Consider the following 20,909-nt stretch of genomic DNA (forward strand, 5'->3'; position numbering starts at 1 on the left):
GTAATCTAATCAAATGTAATCAAATCAAATGTGATCAAAATCAAATGTAATCTAATCGAATGTAATCAAATCAAATGTTATCAAATCAAACGTAGTCTAATCAAATGTAATCAACTCAAATGTAATCAACTCAAATGTAATCTGATCAAATGTAATCTGATCAAATGTAATCTAATCGAATGTAATCTAATCGAATGTAATCTAATCAAATGTAATCTAATCAAATGTAATCAAATCAAATGTGATCAAAATCAAATGTAATCTAATCGAATGTAATCAAATCAAATGTTATCAAATCAAACGTAGTCTAATCAAATGTAATCAACTCAAATGTAATCAACTCAAATGTAATCTGATCAAATGTAATCTGATCAAATGTAATCTAATCGAATGTAATCTAATCGAATGTAATCTAATCAAATGTAATCTAATCAAATGTGATCAAAATCAAATGTAATCTAATCAAATGTAATCAAATCAAATGTGATCAAAATCAAATGTAATCTAATCGAATGTAATCAAATCAAATGTTATCAAATCAAACGTAGTCTAATCAAATGTAATCAACTCAAATGTAATCAACTCAAATGTAATCTGATCAAATGTAATCTGATCAAATGTAATCTAATCAAATGTAGTCTAATCAAATGCAATCTAATCAAATGTAGTTTAATCAAATGTAATCAACTCAAATGTAATCAACTCAAATGTTACCTGATCAAATGTAGTCTGATCAAATGTAATCAACTCAAATGTAATCAACTCAAATGTTACCTGATCAAATGTAGTCTGATCAAATGTAATCAACTCAAATGTAATCTGATCAAATGTAATCTGATCAAATGTAGTCTGATCAAATGTAATCTAATCGAATATAGTCTAATCAAATGTAGTCTAATCAAATGTAATCTAATCAAATGTGATCAAAATCAAATGTAATCTAATCGAAAGTTATCTAATGGAATGTAATCTAATCAAATGTAATCAACTCAAATGTAATCTAATCAAATGTAGTCTGATCAAATGTAGTCTGATCAAATGTAATCTAATTGAATGTTGTCTAATCAAATGTAGCATAATCAAATGTAATCTAAGCAAATGTGATCAAAATCAAATGTAATCTAATATAAAGTTGTCTAATCTAATGTGATCTATTCAAATGTAATCTAATCGTCGAATGTAATCTAAGGTAATCTAACTGAATCAAGTGTAATCTTCTTCAATCAAGTATAATTTAACCGAACAAAATGCTGTTGAATCAAATTAAATCTAATCTTCTCGAATTGCATCTAATCTAATCTAATTGAATCTAATGTAATCTAATCAAATGTAATCTAATTGAATTGTATGTAGTCTAATTCAATTACATGCTATCTAATCTCATCAAATGTAATCGAATCGAACATAATCTAATGTAATCAATTCGAATCAATTGTAATCTTACTATATCAAATTGAATGTAATCTAATCAAATCTAATGTAATCTAGCAAATAGAATTGCATGTAATCTAATGTAATCTATTCTAATCTAATCATATCAAATGTAATCTAATCAAATGTAATCTAATCAAATTTATTGTAATCTAATCAAATCATGTTTGTGTGTTTCTGATGATGTGTGTTTTTCTATCAGCTCTAAGAAATACTCTCTCCTGAGCGGCAGTAACCTGTTGATCAGCAGCGTCACAGATGATGATTCGGGAATCTACACCTGCGTCGCTCACAACAAACAGCAGAATATCTCTGCGTCCTGCGAGCTCGCTGTACTGGGTGAGTAAAGCTGAAATAATTACTCAAAACTCATCATTTTCTCATCATACACACAGACACACGCTCAATCTGTACACACTGGATTATATGATATGTGTATTATATGTGCTTTACTAGTCAAATGGTTTGAAAATACTGACATGTTTTGATCTTTTTTTTGGAGAAGGTATATTCACCAAAGCTGCATTTATTTGATCGTAAACAGTTCAAATCACCTGCATGTTAGAAACTCCGTTATCATCAGCAGTAGCCTTGAATTCTATTATCCTCAACTTGGTTACCATACCATCAACTCTGTTATCATCAACTCTTTTACCTTGAATTTTATTATCGTCAACCCAGTTACTATACTGATAACTTTGTTATTGTCAAATTTCTTATTCTCAACTTGCTTATTTTTAACTGTTACCATTAACTCTTTTACTTGTTAATATATAGTCAACTCTGTTACTGTAAACTCTGTTACCATTAACTCTATTATCATCAACTATTACCATGCTGTCAACTCTGGTCCCGTCAACTCTGTTACCATGAACACTGTTATTATCAAACAGTTACCATACCATCAACTCTGTTAGTGTCAACTCTGTTATCCGTCAACTCTGTTATCATCAACTGTTACCATGAACTTTATTATCATAAACTATTACCATTCCGTCAACTCTGTTACCATGAATTTTATTATCATAAACTATTACCATTCCGTCAACTCTGTTACCATGAATTTTATTATCATAAACTATTACCATTCCGTCAACTCTGTTACCGCACCATCAACTATGTTACCATAAACTTTATTATCGTCAACTATTACCATTCCGTCAACTCTGTTACCATGAACTCTATTAATGTCAACTATTACCATTCCGTCAACTCTGTTACCATGAACTCTATTAATGTCAACTATTACTATTCCATCAACTCTGTTACCATAAACTTTATTATCGTCAACTATTACCATTCCATCAACTCTGTAACCTTGAACTCTATTATCATCAACTATTACTATTCCATCAACTCTGTTACCTTAAACTTTATTATCGTCAACTATTACCATTCCGTCAACTCTGTAACCTTGAACTCTATTATCATCAACTATTACCATTCCGTCAATTCTGTTACCTTAAACTCTATTATCGTCAGCTATTATCATTCCGTCAACTCTGTTACCGCACCATCAACTATGTTACCATAAACTTTATTATCATCAACTATTACCATTCGGTCAATTCTGTTACCATCAACTCTATTATCGTCAGCTATTACCATTCCGTCAACTCTGCTACCATGAACTATTATCGTCCACTATTACCATTCCGTCAACTCTGTTACCATGAACTCTATTATTGTCAGCTATTACCATTCCATCAACTCTGTTACCATAAACTTTATTATCGTCAGGTGTTACCATTCCATCAACTCTGTTACCATGAGCTGTATTATCGCCAACATTATTATCATTAACTATTACGATTCCGTCAACTCTGTTACCTTACCATCAACTTTATCATCAACTCTGTTATCATCAACTTTATCATCAACTCTATTGTCTTCAACTCTGTTATCATCAACTCTGTTATCATCAACACTGTTATCGTCAACTCTGTTACCATGAACTCTATTATTGTCAACTCTGTTATCATCAACTCTGTTATCATCATCAACTTTATCATCAACTCTATTGTCTTCAACTCTGTTATCATCAACTCTGTTACCATGAACTCTATTATTGTCAACTCTGTTATCGTCAATTTTGTTATCATCAACTCTGTTATCATCAACTCTGTTATCATCAACACTGTTATCGTCAACTCTGTTATCGTCAACTCTGTTATCGTCAACTCTGTTACCATGAACTCTATTATTGTAAACTCTTTTATCATCAACTTTGTTTCCATCAACTATATTGCTGTCATCTCTGTTATGCTTTAAAGTTGAACATTTAGTAACAGAATCAGATCATATTTAAGCATTCTGCATTATTTTACATTAATAATGCATTCCCTTTATTGTAAATCTATTTGTTGTATATCATTGCATAGAAAACGCTTCTGGATTCACACCAATGCACTGATGATGGATACGTGAATATAGCAGAAGGCTGCAGTTTTCAGCAGTGTTTCTGACATGATGAAAGCTCTTAAAGTGAATGATATTCCTCCTGAACTCTCTTGATTTTGTCGGAGATGTTCGCTGTGATGGTCTCTGAGGAACGGCTTCATCTTCATCTTCAGAAAGCGCTTCTCTTTTTCTTTTTTACCGCCGGAGGTGTGTGCTTAATTGAAGCCACGGCCTCGTCTGCGGAGATCAGCCGTTCTGCTTTCGGCACATTCTCTAGTAGACTTAAAAAAATCATCCGCTTCTTATGATTAAAACACAATCTTTCATCCGGCAGAACAAGACTTTGCCGTTTATAGATATTGAAAGAGGAAGAATTGCCTTTATATCATTTATGTAAGTAATTCTTTAACTGTGGAGTGTGTTTTATTGGGCCGTGCTGCTTTCAGTTATAGTTTTATCTGGGTTTTATTGTTAGTTTAAAACTTCAATCCGATTTGAGCATCAGGAAAGGGTGTGTTTACCAGCAGCCAATCAGAACCTGGAACATAAACGATCTGACTTTACTGATCGATTCACTGACGTTACAGAAGCAGTAAATCAGCAGTAAATCTGAGGTAACAGCAGTAAACCTGAGGTAACAGCGCTGAATATTCAGACGGATGGAGAATAAACAGGAGAACAGAAGGCTGATCCTCAAAGAGCCGCTGATCAAATGCAGAAACTCTGAAAACAAGATGAAAATGATGGAAATCAGAATCAGATCAACAAACAGGAGTTTCTCTAGAGTTTCAGCAGTAGAGGCAAAGATTATCCCTGAACGCTTTAAACACACACACACACACACACACACACACGCACACACACACACACACGCACACACACACACACACACACACACACACACAGCAGATGAAGATGCTCAGAAACACACTCTGAAGCACTCCTCCACCAGAGACATCACATCACTGCACCGCTTGATTGATTGATTGATTCATTCATTCATTGATTCATTCATTTATTTATTCATTCATTCACTTGACTGACTGACTGACTGACTGATTGATCAATTTGCTCGATTTGATTGTTTGCTTGATTGATTAGTACATTGATTCACTGATTGGTTGATTGATTGGTTCATTGATTCATTAAATCATTCATTCATTGGCTGACTGATTGATTGATTGATTGATCAGTTTGTTTGTGTATTTGATTGAATAGTTGCTTGATTCATTAATTCATTCATGCATTGATTCATGAATTGACTGATTGATTGATTCATTTGATTTTGATTGATTGATTTGATTGATTAGTTCGTTCGTTCGTTCATTCTTTCATTTGTTCATCCATCCATCCATCCATTCGCTGACTAGTTGATTGATTGATTGATCTGTTTGTTTGTTTAATTAATTGATTAGTTGATTAATTTACTGATTGGTTGGTTAATTGATTCATTAATTCATTTATTGATTCACTCATTGACTGATTAATTAATTCATTTGATTTTTATTGATTGATTGGTTCATTTATTCATTCACTGACTGACTGACTGACTGACTGATTGATCTGTTTGTTTGATTTATTAGTTGAATAATTCACATATTGGTTAATTGATTAGTTTATTGGTTTATTAATTCTTTCATTGAGTCATTAAATGGGTTGATTGATTGATTGATTGATTGATTGATTCATTCATTCATTCATTCATTCATTCATTCATTGATTGATTCATTCATTCTCTGACTGATTGGTTGATTGATTGATTGATTGATTGATTCATTCATTCATTCATTTATTGATTCTTTTATTCATTGATTGAATAAACAGTTTGTTTGATTCCTTAGTTGATTGATGTACTGATTGGTTGATTGATTGGTTTGCTCATTGATTCATTAATTCGTTTATTGATTTGATTTGGTTGCTTGGTTTGTTGCTTGGTTGGTGGGTTTGTTGATTCATTCGTTGCTCATTCATTGAATGACTGATCAATTTGCTAAGTTTATTTGATAGACTGGTTAACTAAAATGTATACTATGCTGTTTTATTATGCTACTATATAATATATTCTACAAGTATCAGCAGTGTTTCAGCTCATATGTGTGCATGTGTGTGTAAAATCAGCAAAATTACACCCCAATATGATCACTCTAACCCAAGCAGAAAGGGTGGTTATAGCTTACTACTATCCACTATATATGAATACAATGTTTCATATAATGGGAATGTGCTGTGGTGTATTGTGGGTAGTGTAGTCCTGATGTTTTCTGGGTTGAGAGATCTTGCAGTTTTCATAAAGGTCATGTGTCCTGATCTCCACTGAGCCCCCACTCTCCCAGGCATCATCTGACTGCTCTTCTCTCTGTTGGCTGCACACTACTGAGTGCCCTCAGACAGCAGTGAGCAGAGACTCAGCAGATGGAGTGTAGGAAATTGTCACGTATACAGTTATTTTACATCGCACCTGCCATTCCTCTAATTAAACATGAGTGTGTGTGTGTGTGTGTGTGTGTGTGTGTGTGTCATCAGAAACTTTTAATTGGTTCGTCAACATTGTAATTTTAGAAGGCTAATGTGTATTTTAGCGCTTAGCTTTCTCTGGGCTCTCCAGACGTCTGTTCTCAGGGAGGATGATGAGGAATAAATATATCATGTTATTTCAGCTAATCAGATTATCTCTTGATTTGCTCTCCTCGAGGAACATTAGGTTAGGTCACCGCACTGAGATCTAAAGCAAAAGTATTAATATTAAAGGCTTGCTTTTGAAAGATCTTACATTTATTGAGTTTATGATTAAAACAAGAAGACAGCTCTGCTAATGGGGTCAGAAAAATATACTGACTTTAAAAGGAAATCTAATTAATTTCTACACTCGGTTGGCAGATATTTGTTCTTGTTTTCAGCACAGACTACACACACACTCATTTATATATGCTATATATCTTTGTGAAGCAGTTTTAAAAGAGCAGGTAAAAATAAATACCTTGGATAATGAAAAATAGACAGTCAAAGGTAAGACAAGTAAACACAGCGTGCCGTTTTTAAACACTTTTGCACACAGCAGCTCTGCGTAGTGTGTTCGCTTGTGTTATCTGTGACTGATATTTACCTTAGTTTGATGATCTGAAGCGTTGAAGTGTGACGAACACACACAAAAATAAGAAATCAGTCAGGGTAAATGGGTGACACGGTGGCTCAGTGGTGTTTTACTGTCACCTCACAGCAGGAAGGTCGCTGGTTCGAGTCCCGGCTGGGTCCATTGGCATTTCTGTGTGGAGTTTGCATGTTCTCCCTGTGTTGGTGTGGGTTTCCTCCGGGTGCTCCGGTTTCCCCCACAGTCCAAACACATGCGCTATAGGGGAACTGATGAACTCAATATTTGGACATCACTCAGTCAGTACTGCAGATTAATAGTGTACACTAAATAACTATAATAATAGCACAGAATAAGACAGACGTCTGTAAAATCAACTGAAAGTGCTGAATATCAGTCTAAAGCTTTTCTAAAATTATGTTTATATCAATACTGCGGGCTCTGTCCTGTTCCACTAGCTGTCTGTGCAGACTCATTAGGGCTCTTGAAGTGTTGTATATTAAGTGTGTGTGTGTGTGTGAGATAATGAATGTTTGTTATTTTCCCTCATAACAGCTCTCATTAGCCTTTAACAGCCTGATTAATGGTGTGTGTGTGTGTGTGTGTGTATGTATGTGTGCGTGTGTGTGCGTGCGTGCGTGCGTGTGTGTGCGTGCGTGTGCGTGCGTGTGCGTGTGTGTGCGTGTGTGTGTGTGTGTGTGTGTGTGTGTGTGTGTGTGTGTGTGTGCGCGTGTTTGTTTGTATGTATGTATGTGTGTGTGCATGTGAGATTCTTATGTAGATGTGTGTGAGTGTGTGTCAGGCAGAGGTCATGAAGAATAACTCCCTCAGACAGGTTTATCCAGTGTGATTGGAGAGTTTAATGCGCTCTGAGCTGCAGTTTGATGAAGATGAACATGAGAAATTTCCTAAAACAGATTTATAAAGGTGACAAGAGCCTTAATCCTGATCCATTCACAGATTAAACTGAAGCGTGTGTGTGTGTGTGCGTGTGTGTGCGTGTGTCTGTGTGCGTGTGCGTGTGTGTGTGTGTGTGTGTGTGTGTGTGTGTGTGTGTGCGCGTGTGTGTGCGCGTGCGCGTGTGTGTGTGTGTGTGTGTGTGTGTGTGTGTGCGTGTGTGTGCACATGTTTTCTCCAGAGGATCAGCAGATAAACCAAATTCAGTGTGATTTGTTTTTATTTTATTTCATTATTTTTTAAATATGTTTTATTTATTTTTTATATTTAATTCAATTGTTGATTTTATTTTATTATTAATTTATTATTTAATTAGTTTTATTTATGTTTTAAAGAGTCCCTATTAGGGGTTTTTGGAATCGACCCTCTATGCAGTGAGTGATGAACACATCCAGCTGAGGGTTAAATCTGAAAGCCCATCGTGATTAAAACTATTGACTCTTTAATAAAAGAGTCGACTCAGAGTTGAATAAATGATTCGTCGTTCGTCTGGATCTTTTTCCTCTTTGTATCAACGTTGACATGAAACAATACCAAATATGAAGCGGCACATCCGGTAAAACATGAATGCCCCTTTCCCTTCAGACACTAGCACTAGCGGGTGTGTGTGGGACTGATCATGACTAGGCCCACACAGAATCTGGGCACGCAGAATTACGCAGAGTTTCCACAGATTTCTGCAGATTTTAGCTCATCATTATTTCTGTTTATTGACATCAGTAAATGTGTGTAAATCTATATTTATTCAGTTTATAATTTAATTACAGTGCTATTATTGACTAATATGTAAATGTTGATCTGATTAATGTACAGTGCAGTGTGAACAGTCATATTCTCTGTCCTTTAATAGAGATATTATATGAGAGACTTGCTTTATTTACCAAATAATGTGAATCTAACTGGATTTGCATTTTAAACATTCAATAAAAGTTCAAAAAGATATAATTTTTTATTTCATATATTCAGTTTTTAGTGATGAAACTCCCAAAATAATTCAGCAGAAATCCACAGATTTTGACCAAAATTCTGCAGATTCCGTCTGGCCCTAATCATGACTGAAGATGAGTGAACATTAATGAGTGAACGTTCTGCTTATTAATGCAATACTGGGGGATTCATTAAAGGAAGGATCAGGAAAGACTATTGATGTATGGGACTTTGTCAGAGCTTGACAGGAACTTTACAGTACACACTTCATGGATCAGTTCCTTCCTCCATTATTGCCTCCTTGTTTTCTCCAGCTTGCACATTATGTATTTAATTGTGTTTTGTCACTTGTATCTTTACTTCTGTTAGGATTTTTTTTTTTTTGGAAAAGCATGGCATAAATTATCATCTATATGCTGATGACTCTCAAATCTACTCCCCTTAAAATCTGGGGATCCATCCTCCCTTCAGGCTTTGTTTAATTCTTTGGCTGATGTGAAGTGTTGGTTAGCGAATAACTTTCTCCAAATTAATTTATTGTTCTTGGTCAAAAAGGTTCAGATTCTAAAGGCAAATCTGTCATTTGAAGGAACTCACAGACATATTGCAGTGGTCAACACGAGTTTGAATCTGAAATCTTGGTCAAGCGCACATTGTCTGCCCATTGAACTGGCTCGATGGCTTATACCATCACGATAAGAGAGAATCAATTGATTTGAGGATTTCCACCAATACTTTCGCAGATGTTCGAAAGGTCCTTCACCCAACTTAGGAAATGATTTAATGACCCAACAAATGGGCTTTACAGGATATTCAGCAGGAAAACTCAACTAATTGCCCCACAAGACTCATTGCTTCCTGGATAAATGCATTCCTCTGTAAAGTCTTGGTGTTATTTCTGACTCTGAGCTCAAATTTAAATGAATGCGTTTGTCAAAAATAGTTTCTTCTGTCTTAAATATATTGCCAAGCTGAAGTCTGTCCTCTGTTTCAGTGATTTGGAGAAGGTTGTTCATGCCTTCATCTCTTCTCGTCTGGATTATTGCACACATTGTATCTGGGTGTGAGTCAGGCCTCTCTCTCTCTCTCGACTGCAGCTGGGTATAAAACATCACACCTGTACTGGTTTCCCTACACTGGCCACTAATCCAGTTTACAATTCAGTAGAATACTGCTGTATGTATTTAAATGCCTCCATGGCCTGACCCCTGAGTTATATATATATCTACACTAATTAATATACAACCTGTGAGATCTCTTTGCTCTAAGGCTCGACTCTATTTGCAAGTTCCACGATCCTGCTTGAAATGTGCAGGTGATAGAGCTTTTTCAGTAGCAGCTCCAAGACTCTCCATAAGAACATCTCCAGCTCTTGGGTCATTTCAGAGGTCACTGAAAACACTCTGATTTTCTTTAGCTTGTAATCATGTGTTGTGAGGTTATGTACTTGGGTTTCTTGTATGTTTGCGTGTGTTATGTGTTTTTATGTGCAGCACTTTGGGACCCATTATGGTTGGTTCAAAGTGCTCTAGAATTGAGATGAGATGAGTGCTGTATCTGGTTAACTCTTTATATTCTCATATCATGCCTAAAACCACGTTGAAAATCTTCTTTATGGATTTAAATTTGTTTGTGAGCTCGCGATCCTCTGCTGTTCGTCATTGCTATGGCCACCGTCAGCTGTTCCTTCACACATGCAGTGGTTAAGGTTTAGAATAGTTCAGCTTTTGCTGCAGTGTGGATTAATACTGAATGAGTGTGATGGTGAAGAATAGAGCAATATGCTGGTGTTGAACTGCACTGCTTTACTGCACTCCTGCATTGGGCTTACACGCATATTTCGAGCAGCTGCCAGGGGTTTCACAGACCGTACCAAAATGCTGAGGGGGTTTGCATTTACAGGAGTTTTCTGGGATCAATAATATAATGGGAGGGTGGCGGGAGATGTGTCTGAAATACGGGAGACTCCCAGGAAAAACAGCAGTGTTAGCAGGTATGCTCACACATACACTCTGCACTCTGACTACTTCAATATTGTTGATAAGCCATGGTGGGCGTTTCTCTCTGTCTCACGCTGAACACAGTCGACCAATCGCAACAAACTGGGTCATCGGACCAATCAGCACAGGTTAGCTTCGCGCCAAGGAAGGGTTTGGGAAAAAATGAATCGCTGATAAATTTGTTTATTTTATTTTATTTTATTTTATTTTATTTTATTTTATTTTATTTTATTTTATTTTATTTTATTTTATTTTATTTGTTTATTTATTTTTAATTAAATTTTATTTTAGTTTATTTTATTTTATTTTTAATTAAATTTTTATTTAATTTAATTTTATTTTATTTGTTTATTTATTTTTTATTTTATTTTATTTTATTTGTTTATTTATTATTAATTTAATTTGATTTTATTTTATTTTATTTAGTTTTTATTACATTTTATTTTATGTAATTTTTAATTAAATTGTCATTAAATTTTTTATTTTATTTCATTTTATTTGTTTATTTATTTTTTAATTTAATTTAATTTAATTTAATTTTTTTATTTATGTTTAATTTAATTTAATTTAATTTAATTTGATTTTATTTTATTTGTTTATTTTTTTTAATTTAATTTAGTTTTTAATTTTAATTGTATTTTTTTCAGTTTTAGTTGAATTACTTTTTATTTTAAATACTTTTATTAATTATATTATATATTCTTGTATTGTTATTGTATATATTTAACAGAAGTCATATCCTGAACTGGTTTAAATGGACAGTAAACACATCTACATGTGACGTGATGATAGTGTCAGAGGAGTGCTGTTCTCTCCAGGCTCTGTCAATCCTGAAAATGAGTCTGCTCTCCACACACTCGCCTGGGTGTGTGAGTGTGTGTGTTTATTGTGGTGTAAACAGTGGTGTGTAATTAGTGTGTGTGTGTTCTAATCCTGATGCCCGTGAGTGGAGGATTATGGGTGATTTCTGCCCTCGCTGTCTCTAGATTCATAAATTATGCATTATTGTTTGACAATACAAACTGAAATGAGCTTTTATTGTCATAACAACCAGTTTCTAGACGTGCAGACACACACACACACACACACTGCACACACACACATTCTCATGCACACACACACACATGCACAAACATTGTCACTCTGGCACACACGTAAACACAGACACACACACACACACACACACACACACACACACACACACACACAAACTCACCCTTACATATAAACACACACTCACACACACACACACTTACTCACAAAAACATTCGCACACACTTACTGTACATATAAACACACACACACACTTACATATAAACACACACACTCACACACACACACTCACTTACAAAAAATATTCGCACACACTTACTGTACATATAAACACACACACTCACACACACACACTCACCATTACATATAAACACACAGTCACACACACACACTTACTCACAAAAACAGTCGCACACACTTACTGTACATATAAACACACACACACACACACACACACTTACATATAAACACACACACTCACACACACACACACTCACTTACACACAAAAATTTTCGCACACACTTACTGTACGTATAAACACACACACACACTTACATATAAACACACACACACACACACACACACACTCACTTACACGCAAAAACAGTCGCACACACTTACTGTACAAATAAACACACACACACACTTGCATATAAACACACTTACACACACACACTTACACACAAAAACAGTCGCACACACTTACTGTACAAATAAACACACACACACACTTACATATAAACACACACACTCACACGCACACTCACTTACACACAAAAACAGTCGCACACGCTTACTGTACATATAAACACACACACACACACACACACACACACACACACACACACACTTACATATAAACACACACACACACACACACACACACTTACATATAAAACACACACGCACACTCACTTACACACAAAAACAGTCGCACACACTTACTGTACAAATAAACACACACACACACTTACATATAAACACACACTCACACGCACACTCACTTACACACAAAAACAGTCGCACACACTTACTGTACAAATAAACACACACACACACTTACATATAAACACACTTACACACACACACTTACACACAAAAACAGTCGCACACACTTACTGTACATATAAACACACACACACACACGCACACACACACACACACACACACACTCTTACATATAAACACACACACACACACACACTTACATATAAACACACACGCACACTCACTTACACACAAAAACAGTCGCACACACTTACTGTACAAATAAACACACACACACACTTACATATAAACACACTTACACACACACACTTACACACAAAAACAGTCGCACACACTTACTGTACATATAAACACACACACACACACACACGCACGCACACACACACACACACACACACACACACACATACTTACATATAAACACACGCGCACACTCACTTACACACAAAAACAGTCGCACACACTTACTGTACATATAAACACACACACACACTTACATATAAACACACACACTTACACACAAAAACAATCGCACACACTTACTGTACATATAAACACACACACACACACACAAACGCACACACACACACACTTGCATATAAACACACACACACACACACACACACACACTCACTTACTCACAAAAACAGTCGCACACACTTACTGTACATATAAACACGCACACACACACTCACTTACACACAAAAACAGTCGCACACACACATAGACACACATTTTCATATGAACATACAAACACACACTCACAGACTCTTTAACACACAAACACGCATGCAAACACATGCTTACATACAGTCAGACTCATACACAGTCACACACACACAGGGTCACAAACACTTACTGAGACATACATCACAATCTTTAACACACTTTAACAGTGACAGGCCTCACACACACACACACACACACACACACACACACACACACACACACACACACACGTGTCCACTGGGAAACATGTAGGGTTTAAATGTCAACAGCAGCGCGACAGGCTGTCACTGACTCTCTCCTGAGACACACACACACACACACACACACACAGATGGGCACAGCAGATGTGTGTGTGTGTGTGTGTGTGTGTGTGTGTCTCCGTGTGAATGGGCTCCAGCAGGACTCTTTATTCTCTCCGCCTTTTGTGATGTAAATGTGAGCCTCATGTGTTCACCTGTGTGAAGCTCCATCTTCATCTCTAATATCCTCTTCATCATCACTTCACACACACACACACACACACACACGCACACGCACACGCACACACGCACACACATGCGCGCGCACGCGTTTACACTCCATTGTTCCTGCTCCTTGTGTTAATTCATGAATAAATGACTCTGTAGACGCTGACATGATCTCATCAAGTCAAACACCATCAGTCTCAGCTGCATTTAAGTGTGTGTGTGTGTGTGTGTGTGTGTGTGTGTGTGTGTGTGTGTGTGTGTGTGTGTGTAGATGAATATAATTCTTGTGTGATATTTATAGGTATATAAATGAGAGAAAATGACATCTGCACACTGAAACTTTAACTAAAATGAAGATATGAACAGAATATTAACATTTAAAATTAGTGTGTTTGTGTACACATATACACTCACCGGCCACTTTATTAGGTACACCTGTCCAACTGCTCAAATGTCTAATCAACCAATCACATGGCAGCAGCTCACTGCATTTAGGCATGTAGACATGGTCAAGACGATCTGCTGCAGGTCAAAGCGAGCATCAGAATGGGGAAGAAAGGGGATTTAAGAGACTTTGAACGTGGCATGGTTGTTGGTGCCAGATGGGCTGCTCTGAGTATTTCAGAAACTGCTGATCTACTGGGATTTTCACGCACAACCATCTCTAGGGTTCACAGAGAATGGTCCAAAATAGAGGAAATATCCAGTGAGCGGCAGTTCTGTGGGCGCAAATGCCTTGTTGATGCCAGAGGTCAGAGGAGAATGGCCAGACTGGTTCCAGCTGATAGAAAGGCAACAGTAACTCAAATAAGCACTCGTTACAACCGAGGTCTGCAGAAGAGCATCTCTGAACACACAACACGTCCAACCTTGAGGAGGATGGGCTACAGCAGCAGAAGACCACACCGGGTGCCGCTCCTGTCAGCTAAGAACAGGAAACTGAGGCTACAATTCACACAGGCTCACCAAAACTGGACAATAGAAGATTGGAGAAACGTTGCCTGGTCTGATGAGTCTCCATTTCTGCTGACACATTCGGATGCTCGGCTCACAATTTGGCCTCAACAACATGAAAGCATGGATCCATCCTGCCTTGTATCAGCGGTTCAGTGTGCTGGTGGTGGTGTAATGGTGTGGGGGAGATTCTCTTGGCACACTTTGGGTCCATTAGTACCAATTGAGCATGGTGTCAACACCACAGCCTACCTGAGTATTGTTGTTGACCATGTCCATCCCTTTATGAGCACAGTGTCTCCATCTTCTGATGGCTACTTCCAGCAGGATAACTTGAACATAACAATGAGTTCACTGTACTCAAATGGCCTCCACAGTCTCCAGAGCTCAATCCAATAGAGCACCTTTGGGATGTGGTGGAACGGGAGATTGGCATCATGGATGTGCAGCGACAAATCTGCAGCAACTGTGTGATGCTATCATGTCAATATGGAGCAAAATCTCTGAGGAATATTTCCAGTAGCTTGTTGAATCTCTGACATGAAGGATTAAGACAGTTCTGAAGGCAAAAGGGGTCCAACCTGGTACTAGTGAGGTGTACCTAATAAAGTGGCCGGTGAGTGTATATTATACTTTTAAACAATACAAATGAACAATTATATAAAATATGTAATACAGCAATCATTACAACAACATATTAAAACAAATTAAAATTAAGATACGAAAATTAGTAGACATTTACTTAAACATTCATTCATTCATTTTCAGTTTGTCCCATATTTATCATGGGTCACCACAGCGGAATGAACCGCCACCTATTCCAGTGAATGTTTTACGCAGTGGAAGCCTTTCCAGCTGCAACCCAGTACTGGGAAACACCCATGCACACTCATTCACACACACTCTCATACACTACAGCCAGTTTAGTTCATCAGTTCCCCTATAGCTCATGTGTTTGGACTGTGGGGAAAACCGGAGCACCTGGAGGAAACCCACACCAACATGGGGAGAACATGCAAACTCCACACAGATACACCAACTGATCCAGCCGAGACTTGAACCAGTGATCTTCTTGCTGTGAGGTCACAGTGCTAACCACTGAGCCACTGTGACGCCCCCTAAACCACAAGTATATATTAGAGAGAGACAGATAATAATAGAAAAAATAATATAAGGAAACTACACACTACAACTTGAACCTAAATGAGGATAAAAAACAGAATATTAAACATAAAACGTTTTAAACCCATACTGAAGGAAATGTTGCGCAGTAATATTAGATGTGTGTGTGTGTGTGTGTGTGTGTGTGTGTGTGTGTGTCTGTGGTGTTCAGCTGTGTGTGAGAGGATCATGGCAGATGTTTGCTGGTTTTTAACCCACTGTAATTGGTGTTTGAGCTCATGGCCTCAGGTGATGGAGAGACGCCCTGCTTTTAATGGAAATCGTTTGTGCTTAATTAGTGCAATACAGCGCAGATAAAGAAACATGCAGCTAATGACGTATCGATGCTGACGCGTCCGACATGCAGATTAAAGCAGCCGCTTTCCGCTCTGCGTGTGTGTCTGTGTGTGTGCGATTGTTGGGAAGAAAGCGCTTTAGCTAATGGTGTAGAACGGCGGCGGTGTAATTAATTTGATGGAAGGGAATGGCCGCGGGCCTGCATGTGCTGCGTCTGCATTTCTGCCGTGTTCAAAGCGCCGCTGAGAGCTCGTGTCGGGATATTGATCAAGCATGCTTAGTGGATCACGCTGGGCTTTAGTCTGCCTTTGATTCAGGTTTAGAGAGAATCACAGGACGGATGTATTTTAGAGGCTCAGTGGGGCGTCTGTGCTACAGCTGCTGCTGCACAGGTGTTATAGTAGCTCAGCGAGCGTCTGTAGGGTTGCCAGGTTTTCACAATAAACCTGCACAATGCCCAGTCAAAGCTAACTCAATGGAAAACTACAAATATCCCAAAACTAGCACAATGGACGATCAGAGCTGCACTAAAACTAGCCCTATGAATAACTACAGATATCCCAAACCTAGCACAATGTTCAATTAAAAGTAACCCAGTGGCCATGAAAAACTATTACATAACCCAAAAGCCAATGAAAACATGTCTAAAGCTAGCCCAAAAGCCAATTAAACTAGCTAAACACTAGTCAAATGACCAATCAAAGCTAATCGAGTGGCCAGTCAAAGCTAGCCCAATAACCAATCAAAGCTAGCCAAAAACCAGCCTAATAGCCAATCAAATCTAGCTCAAAACTAGCCCAATAGTCAATCAAAGCTAATCCAGTGACAAATCAAAGCTAGCCCAAAACTTGCCCTATAGCCAATCAAAACTAGCCCAATTTGTAAATCAAACTATTGCAAATCAAGCCCTAATGGACATTATCAAAACTAGACCAATACTCCTATTGCCAATCAAAACTAGCTTATACTATTCCAATGGCCAATCACAGCTATCTTAAAACTAACCCAGTGGCCAATAAAATGCAGCTGCATAGGTGTTATAGTAGCTCAGCAGGGCATTGGCAGGCAGGGTTGCCAGATTTTCACAACAAACCTGCCCAATGGCTAACCAAAACTAGCCCAAAACTAACCCAATGGCTAATTAAAACTAGCCTAATAGCCAATCAAAGTGATCTCTGTGGCCATTCAAAACTAACATAAAGTAGCTTAAAGCTAGCCCAAAACTAGCCCAATAGCCAATAAAAACTAAACCAATGGCCAATCAAGACTAGTCCAAAACAAGCTCAATAGCCAGTCAAAACTAGCCAAATGGTTAATCAAAACTAACCCCAAAACTAGCCAAATGGTTAATCAAAACTAACCCCAAAACTAACCCAATAGCCAAATAAAACTAATTCAAATACGAATCAAACCTTAAAACTAACCTAAAACTAGCCCAATGGATAATCAAAACTAGCCCAATGGATAATCAAAACTATCCCCAAAACTAGCCAAATAGCCAATCAAAACTAACCCAAATACGAATCAAACCGTAAAACTAACCCAAAACTAGCCCAATGGATAATCAAAACTAACCCCAAAACTAACCTTATAGCCAATCAAAACTAATCCAATTGCGAATCATAACTATCTTAAAACTAACCCAAAACTAGCCCAATGGATAATCAAAACTAACCCCAAAACTAACCCAATAGCCAATCAAAACTATCCCAATACCCAATAAAAACTAACTCAATGGCCAATCAAAACTAGCTTAAAACTAGACCAATAGCCAATCAAAACTAGTCCAAAACAAGCTCAATAGCCAATCAAAAATAGCCAAATGGTTAATCAAAACTAACCCAATAGCCGATCAAAACTAACCCAATTGCCAATCAAAACTATCTTAAAGCTAACCCAAAACTAGCCCAATGGCCAATCAAAACTAACCCCAAAATAACCCAATAGCCAATCAAAACTAGATCAATAGCCAATCAAAACTAACCGTATGGCCAATCTAAACTAGCTTAAAACTAGCCCAGAACTAGACCAATAGCCAATGAAAACTAGCCCAATGGCCAATGAAAACTAGCCCAATAGCCAATTAAAACTAATTGGCCAATCAAAACTAGCCCAAAACAAGCTAAATAGCCAATCAAACCTAACCCCAAAACTAGCCTAATCACCAATCAAAACTAACCCAAGAGCCAATCAAAACTAGCTCAATTACCAATCAAAACTAGCCCAATGGCCAATCAAAACTAACATCAAAACTAGCCCAAAAGCCAATCAAAACTAACTCCGAAACTAGCCCAATAGCCAATCAAAACTAATTGCAAAACTAACCCAATGGCCGATTAAAACTATTCTCAAACCTTAAAACTAACCCAAAACTAGACCAATGGCCAATCAAAACTAGTCCAAAATAAGCTCAATAGCCAATCAAAAATAGCCCAATAGCCAATCAAAACTAACCCAATTGCGAATGAAAACTATCTTAAAACTAACCCAAAACTAGCCCAATGAATAATCAAAACTAACCCCAAAACTAACCCAATAGCCAATCAAAACTATCCCAATACCCAATAAAAACTAACTCAATGGCCAATCAAAACTAGCTTAAAACTAGACCAATAGCCAATCAAAACTAGTCCAAAACAAGCTCAATAACCAATCAAAAATAGCCAAATGGTTAATCAAAACTAACCCCAAAACTAGCCAAATAGCCAATCAAAACTAACCCAAATACGAATCAAACCGTAAAACTAACCCAAAACTAGCCCAATGGATAATCAAAACTAACCCCAAAACTAACCTTATAGCCAATCAAAACTAATCCAATTGCGAATCATAACTATCTTAAAACTAACCCAAAACTAGCCCAATGGATAATCAAAACTAACCCCAAAACTAACCCAATAGCCAATCAAAACTATCCCAATACCCAATAAAAACTAACTCAATGGCCAATCAAAACTAGCTTAAAACTAGACCAATAGCCAATCAAAACTAGTCCAAAACAAGCTCAATAGCCAATCAAAAATAGCCAAATGGTTAATCAAAACTAACCCAATAGCCGATCAAAACTAACCCAATTGCCAATCAAAACTATCTTAAAGCTAACCCAAAACTAGCCCAATGGCCAATCAAAACTAACCCCAAAATAACCCAATAGCCAATCAAAACTAGATCAATAGCCAATCAAAACTAACCGTATGGCCAATCTAAACTAGCTTAAAACTAGCCCAGAACTAGACCAATAGCCAATGAAAACTAGCCCAATGGCCAATGAAAACTAGCCCAATAGCCAATTAAAACTAATTGGCCAATCAAAACTAGCCCAAAACAAGCTAAATAGCCAATCAAACCTAACCCCAAAACTAGCCTAATCACCAATCAAAACTAACCCAAGAGCCAATCAAAACTAGCTCAATTACCAATCAAAACTAGCCCAATGGCCAATCAAAACTAACATCAAAACTAGCCCAAAAGCCAATCAAAACTAACTCCGAAACTAGCCCAATAGCCAATCAAAACTAATTGCAAAACTAACCCAATGGCCGATTAAAACTATTCTCAAACCTTAAAACTAACCCAAAACTAGACCAATGGCCAATCAAAACTAGTCCAAAATAAGCTCAATAGCCAATCAAAAATAGCCCAATAGCCAATCAAAACTAACCCAATTGCGAATGAAAACTATCTTAAAACTAACCCAAAACTAGCCCAATGAATAATCAAAACTAACCCCAAAACTAACCCAATAGCCAATCAAAACTATCCCAATACCCAATAAAAACTAACTCAATGGCCAATCAAAACTAGCTTAAAACTAGACCAATAGCTAATCAAAACTAGTCCAAAACAAGCTCAATAGCCAATCAAAATAGCCAAATGGCCGATCAAAACTAACCCAATTGCGAATCAAAACTATCTTAAAACTAACCCAAAACTAGCCCAATGGCCAATCAAAACTAACCCAAAACTAACCCAATGGCCAATCAAAACTATCCTAAACTAGCCCAATTGCCTATCAAAACTAACCCAATTGCCAATCAAAACTATTCTAAAACTAGCCCAAAACTAACCCAATGGCCAATCAAAACTATCCTAAACTAGCCCAATTGCCTATCAAAACTAACCCAATTGCCAATCAAAACTATTCTAAAACTAGCCCAAAGCTAGCGGAATGTTAATATAATTGTACAGCGTGTTTTCAGGCTGTTGAGCACATCATCATCTGCTTCAGTCTTCAGCTTGTTGTTGTTTGCTCTTCATCTGCCGTTCTGCATCATCTCGGTCATTTCTCCTGGTTAAAGTGGACAAACATCACAGATCCATTAGACTCCAGTAATGCAGGAGCTGGCCGTCTGATCAGTGTGGGCTTTTGAAGACGAGCGCTCAGACTATTATTGAGATGAAGCCGATCGATAGGTAATTTTCCTGCTGAAATGAGC

General features: G+C 37.2%; 1 protein-coding gene across 1 annotated transcript in view; it reads left to right on the top strand.

The window, feature by feature from the left end:
- Positions 1–20,909, top strand: part of dcc (DCC netrin 1 receptor) — a 168,090-nt gene that overhangs the window by 40,753 nt on the left and 106,428 nt on the right. The window contains exon 4 of the mRNA XM_056458908.1: positions 1,634–1,770. Within this exon, the coding sequence (XP_056314883.1) occupies positions 1,634–1,770 (137 nt within the window). The remainder of the gene's footprint in view (positions 1–1,633; positions 1,771–20,909) is intronic.

The sequence above is a fragment of the Danio aesculapii genome, chromosome 5 (assembly GCF_903798145.1).
Source record: "Danio aesculapii chromosome 5, fDanAes4.1, whole genome shotgun sequence".
NCBI classification, from domain to species: Eukaryota; Metazoa; Chordata; class Actinopteri; order Cypriniformes; family Danionidae; genus Danio; species Danio aesculapii.